The sequence below is a fragment of the Heterodontus francisci genome, chromosome 23 (genome assembly GCF_036365525.1).
Source record: "Heterodontus francisci isolate sHetFra1 chromosome 23, sHetFra1.hap1, whole genome shotgun sequence".
NCBI classification, from domain to species: Eukaryota; Metazoa; Chordata; class Chondrichthyes; order Heterodontiformes; family Heterodontidae; genus Heterodontus; species Heterodontus francisci.
In genome coordinates, this window is record NC_090393.1 from 652363 (window position 1) to 676240 (window position 23878).

Here is a 23878-nt window from a genome sequence, read left to right on the forward strand (position 1 = left end):
AGTGCACCTCCTGTGCTATGTGGGAGCTCCAGGATGCTTCCTGTATCCTGGAGATCCATTTGTGCAGGAAGTGTTATCAATTGCAGCAGCTTGAGCTCTGGGTTTTGGAACTTGAGCAGCAGCTGGCGACACTGTGGTGCATTCGTGAGGATGAGATGTAGTCACCCCACAGATTGAGTATGCAGGGAGAGGGGGAATGGGTGACCACCAGGCAGTCAAAAAGTGTCAGGCAGGTAGTACAGGAGATCCCTGAGTGCATCTTACACTCCAACAGATATTCAGTTCTGAATACTGAGGAAAGTGATGCTTCACCTGGGGAGTGCAGCCAGAGCCAAATCCGTGGCACCACAGGTGGCTCAGCTGCACAGGAGGGTACAGGAAAAACTGGAAGAGCCGTAGTGATAGGTGATTCAATAGTCAGGGGAACAGACAGGCGTTGCTGTGGCTGCAACCCTGAATCCAGGATGGTGTGTTGTCTCCCTGGGGCAGGGTCAATGATGTCACTGAGCGGCTGCAGAGCATCCTGAAGGGAGAGGGTGAACAGACAGCAGTCATGGTCCACATCGGAACCAATGACATAGGTAGAGGGATGTGGTCCTGCAGTCAGAATTTAGGGAACCAGGTAAGATATTAAAAAGCAGGACCTCAAAAGTAGTAATCTCTGGATTACTCCCAGTGCCACGCGCAAGGGAGTATAGAAATAGAAGGAGAGGACAGATGAATGCGTGGCTGGAAAGATGGTGCAGGAGGAAGGGCTTCAGATTCCTGGGACATTGGGACTGACTCTTGGGGAGGTGGGACCTGTACAGGTCGGACTGGTTGCACCTGAACAGAGCCGGGACTGAGTTCCTTGCCGGACGTTTTGCTAGTGCTGTTGGGGAGGGTTGAAATTAGTTTGGCAGGGGGATGGGGACCTGAGGGTAGGCTCAGCTGGGACAATATCAGAAATTATAATGGAAGGCAGAAAATTAATAGATGAGTCTGGATAACAGAGGAAATAAAGGTTAGAAAATTTTAAAACAAGAGTTTGGCAGTGCTCAAAGATATCTATTTCAATGCAAGGAGTATAGCAAATAAAGCAGATGAGCTGAGGGCACAGATAGACACGTGGCAGTATGATATCATAGCTATTACAGAAACAAGGCTTAAGGAGGGACAGGAACGGCAGCTCAGCATTCCAGGTTACAGGGTTTTCAGATGTGATAGGGAGGGAGATAAGAAAGGAGGGGGAGTGGCAATTTTGGTCAAGGAAACTATCTCAGCTGTGAGGAGGGATGATATGTTGGAAGGCTCATCAAATGAAGCCATATGGTTTGAACTAAGGAACAAAAAAGGGGCAATCACACTGCTGGGAGTGTACTATAGACCCCCAAACAGTCAGAGGGAGATAGAAGAGCAGATATGTCGGCAAATCTCTGAGAAGTGCAAGAACAATAGGGCAGTAATAGTAGGGGATTTTAATTACCCCAATATTAACTGGGATAGTTTTAGTGTGAAAGGAATTCTTGAGGTGCATTCAGGAGAACATTCTTGCCCAGTATGTAGCAAGTCCAACAAGAGAGGGTGCAGTTTTAGACTTTGTTTTAGGAAATGAAGATGGGCAGGTGGAAAGGATGGCATTTTGGTGACAGTGATCATAATTCAGTCAGTTTTAACATAATTACGGAAAAGGACAAAGATAGAACAGGAGTTAGAGTTCTCAATTGGGCAAGGCCAATTTTACTAAACTGAGGAGTGATTTTAGCGAAAGTGGACTGGAAACAGCTACTTGAAGGTAAATCAGTGTCAGAACAGTGGGAGGCATTCAAAGGGAGAGATTCAAGGGGTTCAGGGCAAACTTGTTCCCACAAAGAAAAAGGGTGAGGCGACCAAATCTAGAGCCCCATAGATGTTGAGGAGCCTGCAGAGTAAGATCAGGCAGAAAAGGAAAGCTTACGTCCAACACCAATAACTCAATACTAAAGAAAGCCGAGAGGAGTATAGAAAGTGGAGGGTGAAATCAAAAAGGAAATTAGGAAAGCAAAGAGAGGGCATGAAAGAATATTGGTAAGCAAAATCAAGGTGAACCCAAAGATGTTTTATCAATACATTACGAGTAAGAGGATAACTAAGGAGAGAGCAGGGCCAATAAAAGACCAAAACGGTAACCTATGTGTAGGGGCGGAAGAAAGTTGGTATTGTTCTTCATGAATACTTTGCATCTGTCTTCACAAAAGAGGAGGACGATGCAGATAAGGAAGAGGGGTATGAAGTATTGGATGTGATAAACATAGAGAGAGAGGAAATATTAATGGGACTAGCATCCTTGAAAGTTGATAAATCACCAGGGTCGGCTGAAATGTATCCTAGGCTGTTAAAAGAAGCAAGAGAGGAAATAGCAGAAGGTCTGACCATCACATTCCAGTCCTCACTGGATACTGTTGTGGTGCCGGAGGATTGGAGAATTACTAACATTGTACCTCTGTTTAAAAAGGGAGTGAGGGATAGACCGAATAATCAGAGGCCAGTCAGTCTAATCTCAGTAGTGGGCAAGTTATTGGAATCTATTTTGAGAGACAGGATAAACTGTCACTTAGAAAGGCACAGGTTAATCAAGGATAGTCAGCATGTATTTGTTAAGGGAGGATCTTGTCTGACCAACTTGATCAAGTTTTTTGAAGAAGTAACAAGGAAGATAGATGAGGGTAGTGCAGTTGATGTGATGCAGTTGATGAGGAAGCACTTTTTTACGCAGTGGGAACTCGCTGCCCATAAGGGTGGTGGAAGCTGAGACAATCAATGACTTCAGAAGAAGGTTGGATGGACACCTGAGAAAAATAAACTTACAGGGATATGAAGATTGAGCCGGGGAGTGGGACTGTCAGGATAGCTCTGTCGAGAGTCGCATGCACTCGATGGGCCGAATGGCCGCCTTCTCTGCCATAAATGACTGAATAATTTAATTAATTAATCAGTTTTAGATTTGTTCTTTTTTATTCCTTTCAGTTAACTGGAATCCCTCTGAATGTCTCCATCAAACTGCAACTAAATTTGTTTGTGAAAGCAGTGCGAGGAATAACGTGAGTATCATTATTCACCACAACATAGACATAGACATAGAACATACAGCACAGAACAGGCCCTTCGGCCCACAATGTTGTGCCGATCCTTTGTCCTCTGTCAAGGACAATTTAATCTATACCCCATCATTCTCCTTTATCCATATACCTATCCAAAAGCCTTTTGAAAGTCCCTAAAGTTTCTGACTCAACAACTTCCCCGGGCAAGGCATTCCATGCCTCGACCACTCTCTGGGTAAAGAACCTTCCCCTGACATCCCCCTTATATCTCCCACCCTTCACCTTAAATTTATGACCCCTTGTAACGCTTTGCTCCACCCGGGGAAAAAGTTTCTGACTGTCTACCCTATCTATTCCCCTGATCATCTTATAAACCTCTATCATGTCACCCCTCATCCTTCTCCTTTCTAATGAGAAGAGGCCTAGAATGTTCAGCCTTTCCTCGTAAGACTTATTCTCCATTCCAGGCAACATCCTGGTAAATCTCCTCTGCACCCTCTCCAAGGCTTCCACATCCTTCCTAAAATGAGGCGACCAGAACTGCACACAGTACTCCAAATGAGGCCTTACCAAGGTCCTGTACAGCTGCATCATCACCTCACGGCTCTTAAATTCAATCCCTCTGCTAATGAACGCTAACACCCCATATGCCTTCTTCACAGCCCTATCCACTTGAGTTGCAACTTTCAATGATCTATGCACATAGACCCCAAGGTCTCTCTGCTCCTCCACATGCCCAAGAACCCTACCGTTAACCCAGTATTTTGCATTCATGTTTGTCCTTCCAAAATGGATGACCTCACACTTTTCAGGGTTAAACTCCATCTGCCACTTTTCAGCCCAGCACTGCAACCTATCCAAGTCCCTTTGCAGACGACAATAGCCCTCCTCGGTATCCACAACTCCACCAACCTTTGTATCATCTGCAAATTTACTGACCCACCCTTCGACTTCCTCATCCAAGTCGTTAATAAAAATCACAAACAGGAGAGGACCCAGAACTGATCCCTGCGGCACGCCACTGGTAACTGGGCTCCAGGCTGAGTATTTACCATCTAAGACCACTCTCTGCCTTCTATCAGTTAGCCAATTCTTAATCCAACTGGCCACATTCCCCACTATCCCATGCCTCCTGACTTTCTCCATAAGTCTACCATGGGGGACCTTATCAAATGCCTTACTAAAATCCATGTACACCACATCCACTGGTTTACCCTCATCCACTTGCTTGGTCACCTGCTCAAAGAATTCAATCAGGCTTGTGAGGCAAGACCTACCCCTCACAAAACCGTGCTGACTGTCCCGAATCAAGCAGTGTCTTTCCAGATGCTCATAAATCCTATCCCTCAGCACCTTTTCCATCAACTTGCCTACCACCGAAGTAAGACTAACTGGCCTGTAATTCCCAGGGTTGTTCCTATTCCCTTTCTTGAACAGGGGCACAACATTTGCCACCCTCCAATCACCTGGTACCACCCCCGTCAGCAGAGAACCATTTAAAGTTTTCTGCCAGTCAAGTTATGACGGTGACTTCTCCGGCTAAGGATTAAATTCCCAATGCAATCTGACTTCAAAACTTGAAGCACCTTTGGCCAAGAATGAAAGCATTGTTCTGCTGCTAGACAGCTCAGTAAACCACCAATTTTAACAGAAGATTTTCTTCACTTTGTCTCTGAAGATAGGGGCAGAAACCTGGACAGTCTGGGGCAGAGTGTTTTTGCGCTCAGCCACTGTGCAGGATGGGTGAAGGCATTTAAATGAGCCGAGGTGCTACCTGTCTTCACTCTTCATTCCCTGCCTTGTGAGGTAGCTGAGCTCAGCATTCCGTGGGATGCTGTGGGTTCCTGGACTGTTGCTGGGGGCAGGCTAAAGGATTCAAGACCAGCCTTCTCCTCCTGATCAGGACTGTAGTACAAGTATCTATCTGAAAGGGTTAATAGAGATTTTTTATTCATTCATGGGATGTGGGCGTCACTGGCTGTGCCAGCATTTATTGCCCATCCCTAATTGCCCTTGAGAAGGTGGTGGTGAGCTGCCTTCTTGAACCGCTGCAGTCCATGTGGGTAGGTACACCCACAGTGCTGTTCGGAAGGGAGTTCCAGGATTTTGACCCAGCGACAGTGAAGGAACAGCGATTTAGTTCCAAGTCAGGATGTTGTGTGACTTGGAGGGGAACTTGCAGGTGGTGGTGTTCCCATGCATCTGCTGCTCTTGTCCTTCGAGGTGGTAGAGGTCACGGGTTTGGAAGGTGCTGTCTAAGGAGCCTTGGTGCATTGCTGCAGTGCATCTTCTAGATGGTACACACTGCTGCCACTGTGCATCGGTGGTGGAGGGAGTGAATGTTTATGGATGGTGTGCCAATCAAGCGGGCTGCTTTGTCCTGGATGGTGTCGAGCCTCTTGAGTGTTGTTGGAGCTGCACCCATCCAGGCAAGTGGAGAGTATTCCATCACACTCCTGACTTGTGCCTTGTAGATGGTGGACAGGCTTTGGGGAGTCAGGAGGTGAGTTACTCACCACAGGATTCCTAGCCTCTGACCTGCTCTTGTAGCCACAGTATTTATATGGCTACTCCAGTTCAGTTTCTGGTCAATGGTCGCCCCTAGGATGTTAGTGGGGGATTCAATGATGGTAATACCATTGAATGTCAAGGGGAGATGGTCAGATTCTCTCTTGTTGGAGATGGTCATTGCCTGACACTTGTGTGGCGCAAATGTTACTTGCCACTTATCAGCCCAAGCCTGGATATTGTCCAGGTCTTGCTGCATTTCTACACGGACTGCTTCAGTATTTGAGGAGTCGCAAATGGTGCTGAACATTGTGCAATCATCAGCAAACATCCCCACTTCTGACCTTATGATTGAAGGAAAGTCATTGATGAAGCAGCTGAAGATGGTTGGGCCTAGGACACTACCCTGAGGAACTCCTGCAGTGATGTCCTGGAGCTGAGATGATTGACCTCTTACAACCACAGCCATCTTCCTTTGCGCTAGGTATGACTCCAAGCAGCAGAGAGTTTTCCCCCTGACTCCCGTTGACTCCAGTTTTGCTAGGGCTCCTTGATGCTATACTCGGTCAGATGCTGCCTTGATGTCAAGGGCAGTCACTCTCACCTCACCTCTAGAGTTATACAGCACAGAAACAGGCCCTTTAGCCCATCATGTCTGTGCCGGCCATTAAGCATCCAACTATTCTAATCCCATTTTCCAGCACTTGGCCCGTAGCCTTGTACACTATGGCGTTTCAAGTGCTCATCTAAATACTTCTTAAATGTTGAGGGTTCCTGCCTCTACCACCCCTTCAGGCAGTGTGTTCCAGATTCCAACCACCCTCTGGGTGTAAATTTTTCCCCCCTCAAATCCCCTCTAAACCTCCTTCCCCTTACTTTAAATCTATGCCCCCTGGTTATTGACCCCTCAGGTTAGACAGGAAGAAACTTTTTCCCTTACCGTTCAGTGCCCTTCATAATTTTGTATACCTCAATTTGGTCCCCCCTCAGCCTTCTCTGCTCTAAGGAAAACAGCCCGAGCCTTTTCAGTCTCTCTTCATAGCTGAAATGCTCCAGCACAGGCAACATCCTGGTGAATCTCCTCTGCACCCTCTCCAGTGCAATCACATCCTTCCTATAGTGTGGCGACCTTAACTGCACACAGTACTCCAGCTGTGGTCTAATTAGCGTTTTATACAGCTCCATCATAACCTCCCTGCTGTTACATTAGAACACAGAACAGAACGGGCAGGAATGGATGTTGGATGTTCCGGGGTTTAGATGTTTCAAGAGGAATAGGGAGGGAGGTAAAAGAGGTGGGGGAGTGGTATTGCTAATCAGGGATAGTATCACAGCTGCAGAAAGGGAGGTCATCGAGGAGGATTTGTCTACTGAGTCATTATGGGTGGAAGTCAGAAACAGGAAAGGAGCAGTCACTTTATTGGGAGTTTTCTACAGACCCCCCAATAGCAACAGAGACATGGAGGAACAGATTGGGAGGCAGATTTTGGAAAGATGCAGAAGTAACAGGGTTGTTGTCATGGGTGACTTCAACTTCCCTAATATTGATTGGAACCTCCTTAGTGCAAATAGTTTGGATGGAGCAGATTTTGTCAGGTGTGTCCAAGAAGGTTTCCTGACTCAATATGTAGATAGACCGACTAGAGGGGAGGCTATGTTGGATTTGGTGCTTGGCAACGAACCAGGCCAGGTGGCAGATCTCTCGGTGGGAGAGAATTTCGGTGATAGTGATCACAACTCCCTGACCTTTACTATAGTCATGGAGAGGAATAGGAGCAGACGGGATGGGAAAATATTTAATTGGGGGAGGGGGAATTACAATGCTATTAGGCAGGAACTGGGGAGCATAAATTGGGAACAGATGTTCTCAGGGAAATGCACGACAGAAATGTGGAGGTTGTTTAGGGAGCACTTGCTGCGACTGCTGGATAGGTTTGTCCCGATGAGGCAAGGAAGGGATGGTAGGGTGAAGGAACCTTGGATGACGAGAGATGTGGAACAGCTAGTCAAGAAGAAGAAGGAAGCTTACTTAAGGTTGAGGAAGCCAGGATCAGGCAGGGCTCTAGAAGGTTACAAGGCAGCCAGGAAGGAACTGAAGAATGGACTTAGGAGAGCTAGAAGGGGACATGAAAAAGTCTTGGCGGGTAGGATTAAGGAAAATCCCAAGGCGTTCTACACTTATATGAGGAACAAGAGGATGGCCAGAGTGAGGGTAGGGCCGATCAGGGGTAGTGGAGGGAACTTGTGCCTGGAGTCGGAGGAGGTAGGGGAGGTCCTAAATGAATACTTTGCTTCAGTATTCACTAGTGAGAGGGACCTGGTTGTTTGTGAGGACAGCGTGGAACAGGCTGATATGCTTGAACAGGTTGAGGTTAAGAGGGAGGATGTGCTGGAAAGTTTGAATGATATGAGGACAGATAAGTCCCTGGGGCCAGACGGGATATACCCAAAGTTATTACAGGAAGCGAGGCAAGAGATTGCTGCGCCTTTGGCGATGATCTTTGCATCCTCACTGTCCACTGGAGTAGTACCGGATGATTGGAGGGTGGCAAATGTTATTCCCTTGTTGAAGAAAGGGAATAGGGATAACCCTGGGAATTATAGACCAGTCAGTCTTAAGTCGGTAGTGGGCAAATTATTGGAGAGGATTCTGAGGAACAGGATTAATGATTATTTGGAAAAGCATGGTTTGATTAGAGACAGTCAGCATGGCTTTGTGAGGAGCAGGTCATGCCTCACAAGCCTTATTGAATTCTTTGAAGATGTGACAAAACACATTGATGAAGGAAGAGCAGTGGATGTGGTGTATATGGATTTTAGCAAGGCGTTTGATAAGGTTCCCCATGGTAGGCTCATTCAGAAAGTAAGGAGGCATGGGATACAGGGAAATTTGGCTGTTTCAATACAGAATTGGCTGGCCGATACAAGACAGAGGGTGGTAGTAAATGGAAAGTATTCAGCCTGGAGCTCGGTGACCAGTGGTGTTCTGCAGGGATCTGTTCTGTGTAGTACAGCACAGTACAAGCCCTTCGGCCCACGATGTTGTGCCGACCCTATAACCTACTCTAAGATCAAACTACCTACATACCCTTCATTCTACTATCATCCACGTACCGATCCAAGAGTCGCTTAAATGTCCCTAATGTATCTGCTTCTACTACCACCGCTGTCAGTGCATTCCACGCACCCACCACACTCTGTGTAAAGAACCTACCTCTGACATCTCCCCTAAAACTTCCTCCAATCACCTTAAAATTATGCCCCCTGGTGATGGCCCTTTCCGCCCTGGGAAAAAGTCTCTGGCTATCCACTCTATCTGTGCCTCTCATCATCTTGTATCCCTCTATCAAGTCACCTCTCATCCTTCTTCGCTCCAATGAGAAAAGCCCTAGCTCCCTCAATCTTTCTTCGTAGGACATGCCCTCCAGTCCAGGCAGCATCCTGGTAAATCTCCTCTGCACCCTCTCTAAAGCTTCCACATCCTTCCAATAATGAGGCGACCAGAACTGAACACAATATTCCAAGTGTGGTCTAACCAGGGCTTTATAGAGCTGCAGCATAACCTCGCGGCTCTTAAACTCAATCCCCCTGTTAATGAAAGCCAACACACCATACACCTTCTTAACAACCCTATCAACTTGGGTGGCAACTTTGAGCAATCTATGGACATGGACCCCAAGATCCCTCTGTTCCTCCACACTACCAAGAATCCTGTCTTTAAGCCTGTATTCTGCATTCAAATTCGACCTTCCAAAATGAATCACTTCACACTTTTCCAGGTTGAACTCTATCTGCCACTTCTCAGCCCAGCTCTGCATCCTGTCAATGTCCCGTTGCAACCAACAACAGCCTTCCACACTATCCACATCTCCAGCAACCTTCGTGTCATCGGCAAACTTACTAACCCAGCCTTCCACTTCCTCATCCAAGTCATTTATAAAAATCACACAAAGAGCAGAGGTCCCGCCTGCCCCCTGGCTCGCACTCTCACCGCTCCCGCTGCTCAAATGGCTCACATTCTGTCCCTCAGCTGATAAAGGCAAGTATCCCATATGCCTTCCTAACCACCTTATCTACCTGTGCTGCTGTTTTCAGTGATCTATAGACAAGTACACCAAGGTCCCTCTGACCTTCTGTACTTCCGAGGGTCCTACCGTCCATTGTATATTCTCTTGCCTTGTTAGTCCTCCCAAAATGCATCACCTCGCACTTCTCAGGATTAAATTCCATTTGCCACTGCTCCGCCCATCTTACCAGCCCATCTATATCGTCCTGTAATCTAATGCTTTCCTCCTCACTATTTACGACACCACCAATTTTTGTGTCATCTGCGAACTTACTGATCATACCCTCTATATTCACGTCTAAACAGCAAGGATCCCAGCACCGATCCCTGTGGTACACCACTAGTCACAGGCTTCCACTCGCAAAAACAACCCTCGACCATTGCCCTCTGTTTCCTGCCACTAAGCCAATTTTGGGTCCAATTTGCCAAATTGCCCTGGATCCCATGGGCTGTTGCCTTCTTAACCAATTTCCCATGCGGGACCTTATCAAAAGCCTTACTGAAGTCCATGTAGACTACATCAACTGCTTTACCCTCATCTGCACATCTAATCACCTCCTCTCAAAATTCAATCAACTTAGTTAGATACGATCTCCCCCTGACAAAGCCGTGCTGACTATCCCTGATTAATCCCTGCCTCTCCAAGTGGAGATTAATCCTGTCTCAGAATTTTTTCTAATAGTTTCCCAACCACTGATGTTAGACTCACCGGCCTGTAATTACCTGGTTTATCTCTGCTACCCTTCTTGAATAATGGCACCACATTCGCTGTCTTCCAGTCCTCTGGCACCTCTCCCGTGGCCAGAGTGGATTTGAATGTTGGAGACAATGAGAGAAACCCCTCCCACTGTAGTGATTAAGTAATGGCCTTTGGGAAGAAGAGAGTAGCAGCACGAAGGATGTTAGCTGGAGAGGCTCGTGGAGAGTGTAAATAATGATGTGTAAATTTATTATTTGACCTTATCTAGACTCCGAGACTTCATCAATAATGCCCTAGCTATGCTACAATTACAACAACACACAACAAGGACTTCCTGGCTGTTGAGCCCAAGATGGTGCTATGCATTGCAAAAGGTGCAGTCAACTGTGTATTCTTGACTACATATTTTGTATTTTATGTTTAAAGGGAGACGGGAGAAATCCAGCCTGTGTTGTTGCCATTGCTTTGGTTTGATGAGGTAAGGTCACAAAAACTTTCAGTTTGAAAACTAACTAAAGAGAAAGCACTTTCTCTGATCTGTATATAATGGAGGGTGTGTGAATCTGCTCAGTCCTTCACGCTTTATTATTTAGTGAATGCAAATCCCTGGAGCCAGATGATAGCCTCCTCATTTGCTGAATCTAAGGTGATTAATTCACCACTTAGTCTGTAGTGGGGACACTCCTTGGTAACGTGCAGCATTGTTTGTGTCTCTCCACAAATGCAGAAGGGGTTTGTACTGAGGCCCCAGTGGTGGAGGTTGGCTGCGCAGGGGCCCTGGCTTGTCCTGAACCTGTTTGGTTGGCAAGGACCATTCTTGCCATGGTAGTTCAAAGCCTGCCATTCGACAGATGGCGTTTGTCGCAAAGAACTTGTTAGTGACTTCCTGTGTTTCCCATTCCTTGATCCAAAGGATGTCTGCTAGTAGATCTTGCTCCATATGGGGCACTGAGATGGAAGACAGACAGTAGGTGGATTGAAGATGTCATTATGGAGTGGTAAGTGAGGTGCAGCACGGATGAATCCTTCACACTGCATCCACAAATTAGTTACCTCCTTTCTTAATTGGTAGCTCACTGCAGGCAGTAAGGGGAACAGGGAGGAGATCCCTGTCACTGGGGGTACCTTGCTGTGATTTCTTTGTAACCCTTTTTGAAGGACAGTGTTAGGACCGGCTGAGAAAGAGGTCTAGGGTTCCCTCACAGCCTTCACCTGGTCTTATCATAACAGTGTTTAATTTTAAGCACCATTTTTTTTTTAGCTCCCCCTTAGTGAATCCTTGATCACTAACTTCCAATTATAAGGCAAAGAAACTAGCCAAACAGGTTTTCTTTGATTTAAAGAAAAAGGTTGAACTTTATTAAATTTAAACTTTAATTCGGTTAACGCCTATGGGTGCACGGCACGCCCAAGCTAGCATGCATACGTGATATACACATGCAGATAGAGAGAGAAAAGAGCAGAAGAAATAAAGTGGAAAAGTTTGAGGCAATATCTGAGATGCTTTTGGTTACTGTTTTTCAATCTCACTGTAGAGTACTTGATTGGAGGTAGGTCTTGCTTTTCATTGGGGCCCAGTATTCTTCTTAAACCTTGATCGATGCAGGAGACCTTTCTCTCTTGCGGTTCTTGTTCCTCAGTTGGTCCAGAGGCTTGTGAGAGAGATGGGAGCCGACAGGAGAGGTCTTCTCTCTCCAGAAGCAAACAGTCTTTCTTAAGTTCAAACTCTGTGGCTAGTTCAAAAAACCCTGGACCAGCCAGTTAGTCATGTGACCAGCTGGTTTAACCAGTCCTGGCTTTTGTGGATTGTATCACCTTAGCAGTCTCTGGAATGCTGTTCCTGACACCTTCAATGTCTGGTGATCAAAATCCATTGCGGGTTGAATGTGTCAGGGAATGGTCCTTTTGCCTCCACAAGCACTGTCTGTTAGTATGCAAATGTTTTTCAGCTAAGTGTCTGGCAGCCCTTGTAATAGGCGTTCTCTTCCCAGCAAGTTTAAAATCAATGTTGATATGACAAAATTAATATGCCTCATTCTTGACAGGTGGGGCCTGCATGACAACTGGCAGGAATAGAAACATCAATCAGTTATTTCAGTTGAAGCCATTTGCAAACGTTTCTTCTGTTAATGAATATATAACCATAAAAATTCCAAAAGGCTTTGTACTTTGGTGTAAAAGTAGAGACAGCTAATTACAGATGTAACATGTAGGCACAGCACCCCATCTGCCTCGTTTAAGCAAACGCAGCAAATTGAGACTTTCCATCCTCTCCGCAGCGTGGATACATTGACGGTCCAGCTTTGCACACGTTCTACCATTTCCTGGTGTTGGTGCCGATCATTTTTAAACATCTGCAGTTCATCCTGATAGCTGTTGGCTGCCTTTTAGTGTTAATTGCTGTCGTTCTTGAAATTGTGAACAGGAATTGGCAGGTAAGTTGATTTGATTATTTATGAAAGTTTTTAAATGTGAGGCACCTGAGCTTTGACTGACATTTTTGTCAATCTTGCTCTGATTTAAATGGATGATAAATTATTAACCATGCCATAAATATAAAATATTGATCAGAAATTAAGTTTTGTCCCATATTAAATGAATTAAAATGACTAACCCACATTAAATTAGTTTTAATCCATATTAAATGAATTAAAAGCAGAAAATGCTGGAAATACTCAGGTCAGGCAGCATCTAATGTTTCAGGTCGATGACCTTTTTCATCAGAACTGGAAAAAGTTAAAGATGTAACAGATTTTAAGCAAGTAGAGAGGGGGGGAGGAAAGAACGAAAGGGAAGGTCTGTGATAGGTTAGAGGGCAGGAGAGATTAAATTGCAAAAGGGGATATTGGTTCAAGGTAAATGGAGATGGTAATGGAGCAAGTAAAAAAAAAAAAGTGTGCCCAGAGGAGATGTAAATGGAAAATGCAGACTCCTTACCCTGCTGTCAAAACAAAAATGGGAGCAGTAGTTATGATCTGAAATTGGTGAACTCAATGTTGAGTCTGGAAGGTTTTTATCCATATATAAAGAGCAAGAGGGTAACTAGGGAAAGGGTTGGCCCGCTCAAGGACAGAGATGGGAATCTATGCGTGGAGCCAGAGGAAATGGGTGAGGTATTAAATGAGTACTTTGCATCAGTATTCACCAAGGAGAAGGACTTGGTGGATGATGAGCCGAGGGAAGGGAGTGCAGATAGTCTCAGTCATCTCATTATAAAAAAGGAGGAGGTGTTGGGTGTCTTGCAAAGCATTAAGGTAGATAAGTCCCCAAGGCCTGATGGGATCTACCCCAGAATACTGAGGGAGGCAAGGGAAGAAATTGCTGGGGCCTTGACAGAAATCTTTGCATCCTCATTGGCTACAGGTGAGGTCCCAGAGGACTGGAGAATAGCCAATGTTGTTCCTTGATTTAAGAAGGGTGGCAAGGATAATCCAGGAAATTATAGGCCGGTGAGCCTTACGTCAGTGGTAGGGAAACTATTAGAGGATTCTTCAGGACAGGATTTACTCCTATTTGGAAACAAACAAACCTATTAGCGAGAGGCAGCATGGTTTTGTGAAGGGGAGGTCGTGTCTCACTAATTTGATTGAGTTTTTTGAGGAAGTGACAAAGATGATTGATGAAGGAAGGGCAGTGGATGTTGTCTATATGGACTTCAGTAAAGCCTTTGACAAGGTCCCACATGGCAGACTGGTATAAAAGGTGAAGTCACACGGGGTCAGAGGTGAGCTGGCAAGATGGATACAGAACTGGCTCAGTCATAGAAGACAGAGGGTAACAGTGGAAGGGTGCTTTTCTGAATGGAGGGATGTGACTAGTGGTGTTCCGCAGGGATCAGTGCTGGGACCTTTGCTGTTTGTAGTGTACATAAATGATTTGGAGGAAAATATAGCTGGTCTGATTAGTAAGTTTGCAGATGACACAAAGGTTGGTGGAGTTGCGGATAGTGATGAGGATTGTCAGAGGATACAGCAGGATATAGATCGGTTGGAGACTTGGGCGGAGAAATGGCAGATGGAGTTTAATCCGGACAAATGTGAGGTTATGCATTTTGGAAGGTCTAATGCAGGTGGGAGGTATACAATAAATGGCAGAACCCTTCGGAGTATTGACAGGCAGAGCGATCTGGGCGTACAGGTCCACAGGTCACTGAAAGTGGCAACACAGGTGGATAAGGTAGTCAAGAAGGCATACGGCATGCTTGCCTTCATCGGTCGGGGCATAGAGTATAAAAATTGGCAAGTCATGCTGCAGCTGTACAGAACTTTAGTTAGGCCACACTTAGAATATTGCGTGCAATTCTGGTCGCCACACTACCAGAAGGATGTGGAGGCTTTGGAGAGGGTACAGAAGAGGTTTACCAGGATGTTGCCTGGTCTGGAGGGCATTAGCTATGAGGAGAGGTTGGAAAAACTCAGATTATTTTCACTGGAACGACGGAGGTGGAGGGGCGACATGATAGAGGTTTACAAAGTTATGAGAGGCATGGACAGAGTGGATGGTCAGAAGCTTTTTCCCAGGGTGAAAGAGTCAGTTACTAGGGGACATCGGTTTAAGGTGAGGCGAGGCAAGTTCTTTACACAGAGGGTGGTGAGTGCCTGGAACTTGTTGCCGGGGGAGGTGGTGGAAGCAGGTACGATAGCGACGTTTAAGAGGCATCTTGACAAATACATGAATAGGATGGGAATAGAGGGATAGGGTCTCCGGAAGTGCAGAAGATTTTAGTTTAGGCAGGCATCAAGATCAGCGCAGGCTTGGAGGGTCGAATGGCCTGTTCCTGTGCTGTACTGTTCTTCTTCTTTGTAAAGTGCCTATTCAAAACATGATGTGTTGTTGCTCAAGCTTACGTTGAGTTTCATTGGAACACTGTAGGAGGCTGAAGATAGAGGGACCGGAGTGGGGTGAAGAATTAAAATGACGAGATCAGAAGCAAGGGGTCATGTGGTCTGAACAGAGATGTTTCGTTAAGTGGTCACCCAATCTGCTTTGCCTTCCCAGTTTAGAGGAGACTCTATTGAAAGGGCAATGGGAATATAGAATCATGGAATGGTTACAGCACAGAAGGAGGCCATTTGGGCCATCATGTCTGTACCAGCTCTCTGTAAGAGCAGCTGACCTAGTCCCACTCCCCTTCCCTCACCACTGACTTTAGATTGACTGGCCTGTGGTCACCGGCTTTATTCTTCTCCTGGTAACATTTACCATTCCCGGTCCTCTGGCACCACCCCGTATATAAGACGGGTTGGAAGGTTATGGCTATTGAATACTTCCAACCTTTTCAGGACTTGTTCATTATTTTTTATCCAATATTGCTGCTACCTCCTCCTTCACTGTGACATTGGCAGCATTCTCTTTAGTGAAGATACACAAAGCACTCATTTACTACCTCAGCCATGCCCTCAGCCTCCATGCGTAAATCCCCTTTTTGGTCCCTAATCACTCTGTGCCCCCTACCCCCCGGCCACCCTTTTTACTACCTTTTTAGTATTTATATGCCTATAGAAGGCTTTTGGATTCCCTTTTATGTCAGCTACCAGCCTCTTATTTCTCTTTGCTGCTCTTTTTTTCACTTCCTGTCTGAACCTTCTATATTCAGCCTGGTTTTCACTGATATGATCAACCTGACATCTGTCATGTGCACACTTTAAGCGTCATCTTACTCTCTATGTAAGCTGTGAGAAGGTCACAGAAGCTGCAAAGAGATATAGACAGATAAGTGAGTGGGCAACAAAATTGTATCAAATCACTGCAGAAAAGCTGAATACGAATGAAACCGGACGGACCACCCAGCATAGTCCTAGGCACCAGAAACAACAAAGGCATGCCCTGCCCAGTTGACCCTGCAAAGTCCTCCTTGCTAACATAGCAACATAGGAAAGAGAAGCAGGAGTAGGCCATTCAAATAGATCATGGCTGATCATAGAGTTATACAGCACAGAAACAGGCCCTTCGGCCCATCCAGTCAGTGCCGACCATCAAGCACCTATCTATTCTAATCCCATTTTCCAGCACTTGGCCCGTAGCCTTGTATGCTATGGCATTTCAAGTGCTCATCTAAATACTTTAAATGCTGTGAGGGTTCCTGCCTGTACCACCCCTTCAGGCAGTGTGTTCCAGATTCCAGCCACCCTCTGGGTGAAAATTTTTTCCTCTAAACCTCCTTCCCCTTACCTTAAATCTATGCCCCCTGGTTATTGACCCCTCCGCTAAGGGGAAAAGTTTCTTCCTATCTACCCTATCTATGCCCCTCATAATTTTGTATACCTCAATCAGGTCCCCCCTCAGCCTTCTCTGCTCCAAGGAAAACAACCCTAGCCTATCCAGTCTCTCTTCATAGCTGAAATGCTCCAGCCCAGGCAACATCCTGGTGAATCTTCTCTGCACCCTCTCCAGTGCAATCACATCCTATAGTGTGGTGACCAGAACTGTACACAGTACTCCAGCTGTGTAACTAGCATTTTATACAGTTCCATCATAACCTCCCTGCTTTTATATTCTATACCTCGGCTAATAAAGGCAAGTATCCCATATGCCTTCCTAACCACCTTATCTACCTGTGCTGCTGCCTTCAGTGTTCTATGGACAAGTACACCAAGGTCCTTCTGACCTTCTGTACTTCCTAGGGTCCTACCATCCATTGTATATTTCCTTGCCTTGTTAGTCCTCCCAAAATGCATCACCTCACACTTCTCAGGATTAAATTCCATTTTCCACTGCTCTGCCCATCTATATTGTCCTGTAATCTAAGGCTTTCCTCCTCACTACGACGACACCAATTTTTGTGTCATCTGGGAACTTGCTGATCATCACTCCTATGTTCATGTCTACATCATTAATGTACACTGCAAACAGCAAGGGTCCCAGCACCGATCCCTGCGGTACACCACTGGTCACAGGCTTCTGGTCACAACAACAACCCTCGACCATCACCCTCCGATGAAGGGTCACTGACCCGAAACGTTAACTCTGCTTCTCTTTTCACAGGTGCTGCCAGACCTGCTGAGTGGTTCCAGCATTTCTTGTGTTTAGACCATCACCCTCTGCCTCCTGCCACTAAGCCAATTTTGGATCCAATTTGCCAAATTACCCTGGATCCCATGGGCTCTTACCTTCTTAACCAATCTCCCATGCGGACCTTATCAAAAGCCTTACTAAAGTCAATGTAGACGACATCAACTGCTTTACCCTCATCCACACATCTAGTCACCTCCTCGAAAAATTCAATCAAGTTTATTGGACGTGATCTCCTCTGACAAAGCCATGCTGACTATCCTTGATTAAACCTTGCCTCTCCAAGTGGTGATTAATCCTGTCCGTCAGAATTTTTCCCAGTAGTTTCCCTACCATTGATAGACTCACCGGCCTATAATTACCTGGTTTATCCCTGCTACCCTTCTTGAATGATGGTACCACATTCGCTGTCCTTCAGTCCTCTGGTACCTCTCCTGTGGCCAGAGAGGATTTGAAAATTTGTGTCAGAGCCCCTGCTATTGACTGAAATAGTGGATGCATTGCTGGTCATTTTTCAAAATTCTGTAAACTCTGGCACAGTTCCTATAGATTAGAGGGTAGCCAATGTAACCCCACTATTTAAAAAAGGAGGCAGAGAAAAAACAGGGAATTATAGACCAGTTAGCCTGACATCAGTAGTGGGGAAAATGCTGGAGTCCATTATAAAAGATGTAATAGCAGAGCACTTGGAAAACAGTGACAGGATCAGACAAAGTCAACTTGGATTTATGAAAGGGAAATCATACTTGATAAATGTACTGGAATTTTTTGAAGATGTAACTAGCAGAACAGATAAGGAAGAACCAGTTGATGTGGTGTATTTGGACTTTAAATTTGGACTTTGGAATTAAATGTAATATATCCCGGTTTGCAGACAACACAAAGCTGAGTGGGAGCTGTGAGGAAGATGCAGAGCAGCTCCAGTGTGATTTGGGCAGATTGAGGGAGTGGGCAAAGTACATGGCAGATACAGTATAATGTGGATAAATGTGAAGTTATCCACTTTGTTGGCAAAAACAGAAAGGCAGATTATTATCTGAATGGTGATAGATTGGGAAAGGGAGAGGTGCAGCGAGTCCTGGGTGTCCTTGTGCACCAGTCGTTGAAAGCATGTAGATGCAGGAGGCACTTAAGAAGGCAAATGGTATGTTGGCCTTCATAGCGAGAGGATTCGAGTACAGGAGCAAGGATGTCTTGCTGCAATTATACAAGGCCTTGGTGAGACCACATCTGGAATATTGTGTGCAGTTTTGGTCTCCTTATCTGAGGAAGGATGTTCTTGCTATGGAGGGAGTGCAGTGAAGGTTCACCAGACTGATTCCTGGGATGGCAGGACTGACGTATGAAGAGAGATTGGGTCGATTAGGCTTGTATTCGCTGGAGTTCAGAAGAATGAGAGAGGATCTCATAGAAACCTTCAAAATTCTAACAGGACTGGACAGACTAGATGCAGGAAGGATGTTCCCGATGGCAGGGGAGTCCAGGACCAGGGTTACAATCTAAGGATAAGGGCTAAGCCATTTAGGACTGAGATGAGGAGGGATTTCTTCATACAGAGAGTAGTGAACCTATGGAATTCTCTACCACAGAAAACAGTTGAGGCCAAATCATTAAATATATTCAAGAAAGAGTTGGATATAGTTCTTGGGGCTAAAGGAATCAAGGGATACGGGGAGAAAGCGGGAATAGGTGACTGAGTTTGGACATGATCGTATTGAATGGTGGTGCAGGCTCGAAGGGCCAAATGGTCTACTTCTATTTTCTATGTTTCAGTTTCTCTCTCCTCCCTTGCCTCACATAACAGCCTGGGATACATCTCATCTGGGCCTGGGGATTTATCCACTTAAGCCCAGTAAAACAGCTAATACTTCCTCCCTTTCAATGCTAATATGTTCAAGTATATCACAGTCCCCCTCCCTGATCTCTACACCTATATCGTCCTTCTCCATAGTGAACACAGATGAAAAGTAATCATTTAAAACCTCCTCTGGCTCCACACGTACATTCCACTTTGGTCCCTAATGGGCCCTACTCTTACCCTGGTTATCCTCTTGCCCTTAATATACTTATGAAACGCCTTAGGATTTTCCTTTATCTTGCCGGCCAGTGTTTTTTCATGCCCCCTCTTCGCTCTCCGAATTACTTTTTTAAGTACTCCCCCCACCCCCCCCGGTACACTTTCTATACTCCTCTAGTGCCTCCGCTGTTTTCAGCACTCTGAATCTGCCATAAGCCTCTTTTTTTTTTTTCCTGATCCAATCCTCTATATCCCATGACATCCAGGGTTCCCTGGACTTGGTCCTACCCTTCATCTTTACGGGAACATGTTGGCCCTGATCTCTCACTATTTCCTCTTTGAATGACTCCCACTGGTCTGATGTAGACTTTCCTACAAGTAGCTGCTCCCAGTCCACTCTGGCCAGATCCTGTTTTATCATTTTGAAATCAGCCTTCCCCCAATTCAGTACCTTTATTTCCGGTCCATCTTTGTCCTTTTCCATAACTACCTTAAATCTTACAGAGTTATGGTCACTATCCCCGAAATGCTTCCTCACTGACACTTCTACCACTTGTCCAGCTTCATTCCCTAGGATTAGGTCTGGTACTGCCCCTTCTCTTGGAGGACTTTCTACGTGCTGGCTCAAAAAGCTCTCCTGTATAAATTTTAAGAATTCCGCCCCCTTTAAGCCTTTCGCAGTAAGACTATCCCAGTTAATATTGGGAAAGTTGAAATTCCCTACTATTATCATCTACCTCTACACCATTTTTCCCCACTATCTCAATATCCCTTGATGTCATTAGTATTTAGAAATCTATCTTTTTCTGTTTTGAACATGCTCAATGATTGAGCTTCCACAGCCCTCTGGGATTGAGAGTTCCACAGATTTGCCACCCTCTGAGTAAAGAAATTCCTCCTCATCTCCGTCTTAAATGGCCTGCTCCTTATTCTGAGGCACCTGGGACTCGTGCCAAAATTGGGCGAGCTGTCCCGCAGACTAGACGAGCAACATTCCAACCTTTCTTACTCACTGAATCATATCTTGCAGCCAATGCCCCAGGCTTCACCATTTTCATCCCTGGGTATATAGAGATTAAGATGAAGAAGAAAAAGTGTGTTCATGACAGATGTCAGGCAGATAATGTAATGGAAAAGCAGGCTGAATATAGAAGGTTCAGAGGGGAAGTGAAGAAGCAAATAAGAGAAGCAAGAGAGAGTATGAAAAGAGACTGGCAGCTAAGATGAAAGGGAATCCCAAAGTCTCCTATAGGGATATCAATAGCAAAAAGGTGGAGTGAGGCCGATTAAGGATCAAGAGGGGATTTATGCATTGAGGCAGAGAGAATAGCTGAGGTATTAAATGAATTCTTTGCATATGTCTTTACTCAGACCACAGTGAAAAAGGAGGTAATTAATACACTAGAAAGATTTAAAATTGATAAGAAGGAGGTATTAGGCTGTCTATACTTAAAGTTAATAAAGAACCAGGACCGGATGAGATGCATTCAAGGATACTGATGGAAGTGAGAGTAGAAACTGTGGAGGCACTGGCCACAATTCTAAAAGGGGTGCAGGAGCAGAGGAACCTGGGGGTATGTGTGCATAAGTTATTGAAGGTGGCAGGGCAGGTTGAGAGTGGTCAATAATGCATATAGTATCTTGGGCTTTATTAATAGGGGCATAGAGTAGAAGAGCAAGGAAGTTATGTTGAACTTGTATAAGACACTAGTTCGGCCTCGGCTGGAGTGTTGCGTCCAGTTTTGGACGCCACACTTCAGGAAAGATGTGAAGGCAATAGAGAGTGCAGAAGATTCACAAGAATGGTTCAGGGATGAGGAATTTCACTTATGAAGATAGATTGGAGAAGTTGGGACTGTTTTCCTTGGAGAAGAGAAGGCTGAGAGGTGATTTGATAGAGGTATTCAAAATCATGAAGGGGGTGTACAGAATAGATGGAGAGAAACTGTTGCCACTCGTGAGAGGATTGAGAACGAGAGAGCAGAGATTTAAACTAATTGGTAAAAGAAGCAAAAGCAACATGAGGAAAAACCTTTTCACGCAACGAGTGGTTAAGGTCTGGAATGCGCTGCCTGTGTGTGGTGCAGGCAGATTCAATCGAGGTTTTCAGAAGGAAATTAGACTTATTTGAAAAGGTAGAATGTGCAGGGTTATGGAGAGAAGGCAGGGGGGTTGGTGGCACTTGGTGAATTGCTCATTCAGGGAGCTGCTGCAGACACGATGGGCTGAATGGCCTCCTCTTCTGTAATAATTCCGATTCTGTGATATCCTGTCCCATCAGCACAGTGTATGAGGTCACCAATGGTGGAGCGATTAAAATCAGGGATGCACAGGAGGCCAGAATTAGAGGAACACCAATATCTTGGAAGGTTTTGGGGCAGGAGGGGAATACAGAGATAGGGAGGGGTGAGGCCAGGAAGCGATTTGAAAACAAGGATGAAATTTTACAGTTAAGACCTTGTTTAACTGGGAACCAACATAGATCAGCGAACGCAGGGCTGATAGGTGAACGGGACTCAGTGCAAGTTAAGACATGGGCAGCAGAGTTTTTGAAGACCTCCAATTTACAGAGAATAGAATGTGGGAAACCAGCCAGGAGTGCGTTGAAGTAGTCAAGTCTGGAGGTAACAAAGGCTTGAATGAGGGTTTCAGCAGATGATTAGCTGAGATGGGGTGAAGTTGGGTGATGTAACAGAGGTGGAAATAGGCGGTCTTAGTGATGGTATGATTGAGGTCAGAAGCTCATCTGGGGCACTTTTTTTTTATTCATTCATGGGATGTGGGCGTCACTGGCCAGGCCAGCATTTATTGCCCATCTCTAATTTTCCTTGAGAAGGTGGTGGTGAGCTGCCTTCTTGAGTCACTGCAATCCATGTGGGGTAGGTACACCCACTGTGCTGTTAGAAAGGGAGTTCCAGGATTTTGACCCAGCGACAGTGAAGGAACGGTGATATAGTTCCAAGTCAGGATGGTGTGTGACTTGGAGGGAAACTTGCAGGTGGTGGTGTTCCCATGTATTTGCTGCCCTTGTGTCTTGTCGCGGGTTTGGAAGGTGCTATCTAAGGAGCCTTGGCAAGTTGCTGCAGTGCATCTTGTAGATGGTACACACTGCTGCCACTGTGCGTCGGTGGTGGAGGGAGTGAATATTTGTAGATGGGATGACAATCAAGCGGGCTGCTTTGTCCTGGATTGTGTCGAGCTTCTTGAGTGTTGTTGGAGCTGCACCCATCCAGGCAAGTGGAGAGTATTCCATCACACTCCTGACTTGTGCCTTGTTGATGGTGGACAGGCTTTGGGCAGTCGGGAGGTGAGTTACTCGCCTCAGGATTCTTAGCCTCGGACCTGCTCTTGTAGCGACAGCACTTATATGGCTACTCCAGTTCAGTTTCTGCTCAATGGTAGCCCCTAGGATGTTGATAGTGGGGGATTCAGCAATGATAATGCCATTGAATGTTAAAGGGAGATGGTTAGAACATGGAACATAGAAACATAGAACAGTACAGCACAGTACAGGCCCTTCGGCGCACGATGTTGTGCCGAACCTTTAACCTACTCTAAGATCAAACTAACTACCTACCCTTCATTCTACTATCATCCATGTACCTATCCAAGAGTATTTAAATGTCCCTAATGTATCTGATTTTACTACCACCGCTGGCAGCGCATTCCACACACCCACCACACTCTGTGTAAAGAACCTACCTCTGACATCTCCCCGAAACCTTCCTCCAATCACCTTAAAATTATGCCCCCTGGTGATAGCCCTTTCCGCCCTGGGAAAAAGTCTCTGACTATCCACTCTATGCCTCTCATCATCTTGTACCCCTCTATCAAGTCACCTCTCATTCTTCTTCGCTCCAATGAGAAAAGCCCCAGCTCCCTCAATCTTTCTTCGTAGGACATGCCCTCCAGTCCAGGCAGCATCCTGGTAAATCTCCTCTGCACCCTCCATAAAGCTTCCACATCCTTCCTATAATGAGGCGACCAGAACTGAACACAATATTCTAAGTGTGGTCGAACCAGGGCCTTATAGAGCTGCAGCATAACCTCGCGGCTCTTAAACTCAATCCCCCTGTTAATGAAAGCCAACACGCCATACGCCTTCTTAACAACCCTATCAACTTGGGTGGCAACTTTGAGCGATCTATGGTTAGATTCTCTCTTGTTGGAGATGGTCATTGTCTGGCATTTGTGTGGAGTGAATGTTACTTGCCACTTATCAGCCCAAACCTGGATATTGTCCAGGTCTCGCTGCACTTCTACATGGACTGCTTCAGTATCTGAGGAGTTGCGAATGGTGCTGAACATTGTGCAATCATCAGCGAACATCCCCACTTCTGACCTTATGGTTGAAGGAAGGTCATTGATGAAGCAGCTGAAGGTGGTTGGGCCTAGGACACTACCCTGAAGAACTCCTTCAGTGATGTCCTGGAGCTCAGATGATTGACCTCCAACAACCACAACCATCTTCCTTTGTGCTAGGTATGACTCCAACCAGCAGAGTTTTCCCCCTCATT

At 45.7% G+C, this 23878-nt stretch overlaps 1 protein-coding gene across 2 annotated transcripts in view; it reads left to right on the plus strand.

Moving 5' to 3' along the window:
- Positions 1–23878, plus strand: part of LOC137382514 (scavenger receptor class B member 1-like) — a 164641-nt gene that overhangs the window by 104020 nt on the left and 36743 nt on the right. Inside the window, exons 6-8 of one of the 2 annotated variants that reach the window (XM_068054485.1) lie at positions 2986–3059; positions 10602–10707; positions 12613–12768. In XM_068054485.1, coding sequence (XP_067910586.1) covers positions 2986–3059; positions 10602–10707; positions 12613–12768 — 336 coding nt within the window. Of the gene's footprint in view, positions 1–2985; positions 3060–10601; positions 10708–10759; positions 10812–12612; positions 12769–23878 lie in introns of both variants that reach the window. The other variant, XM_068054486.1, reaches the window with a different exon arrangement.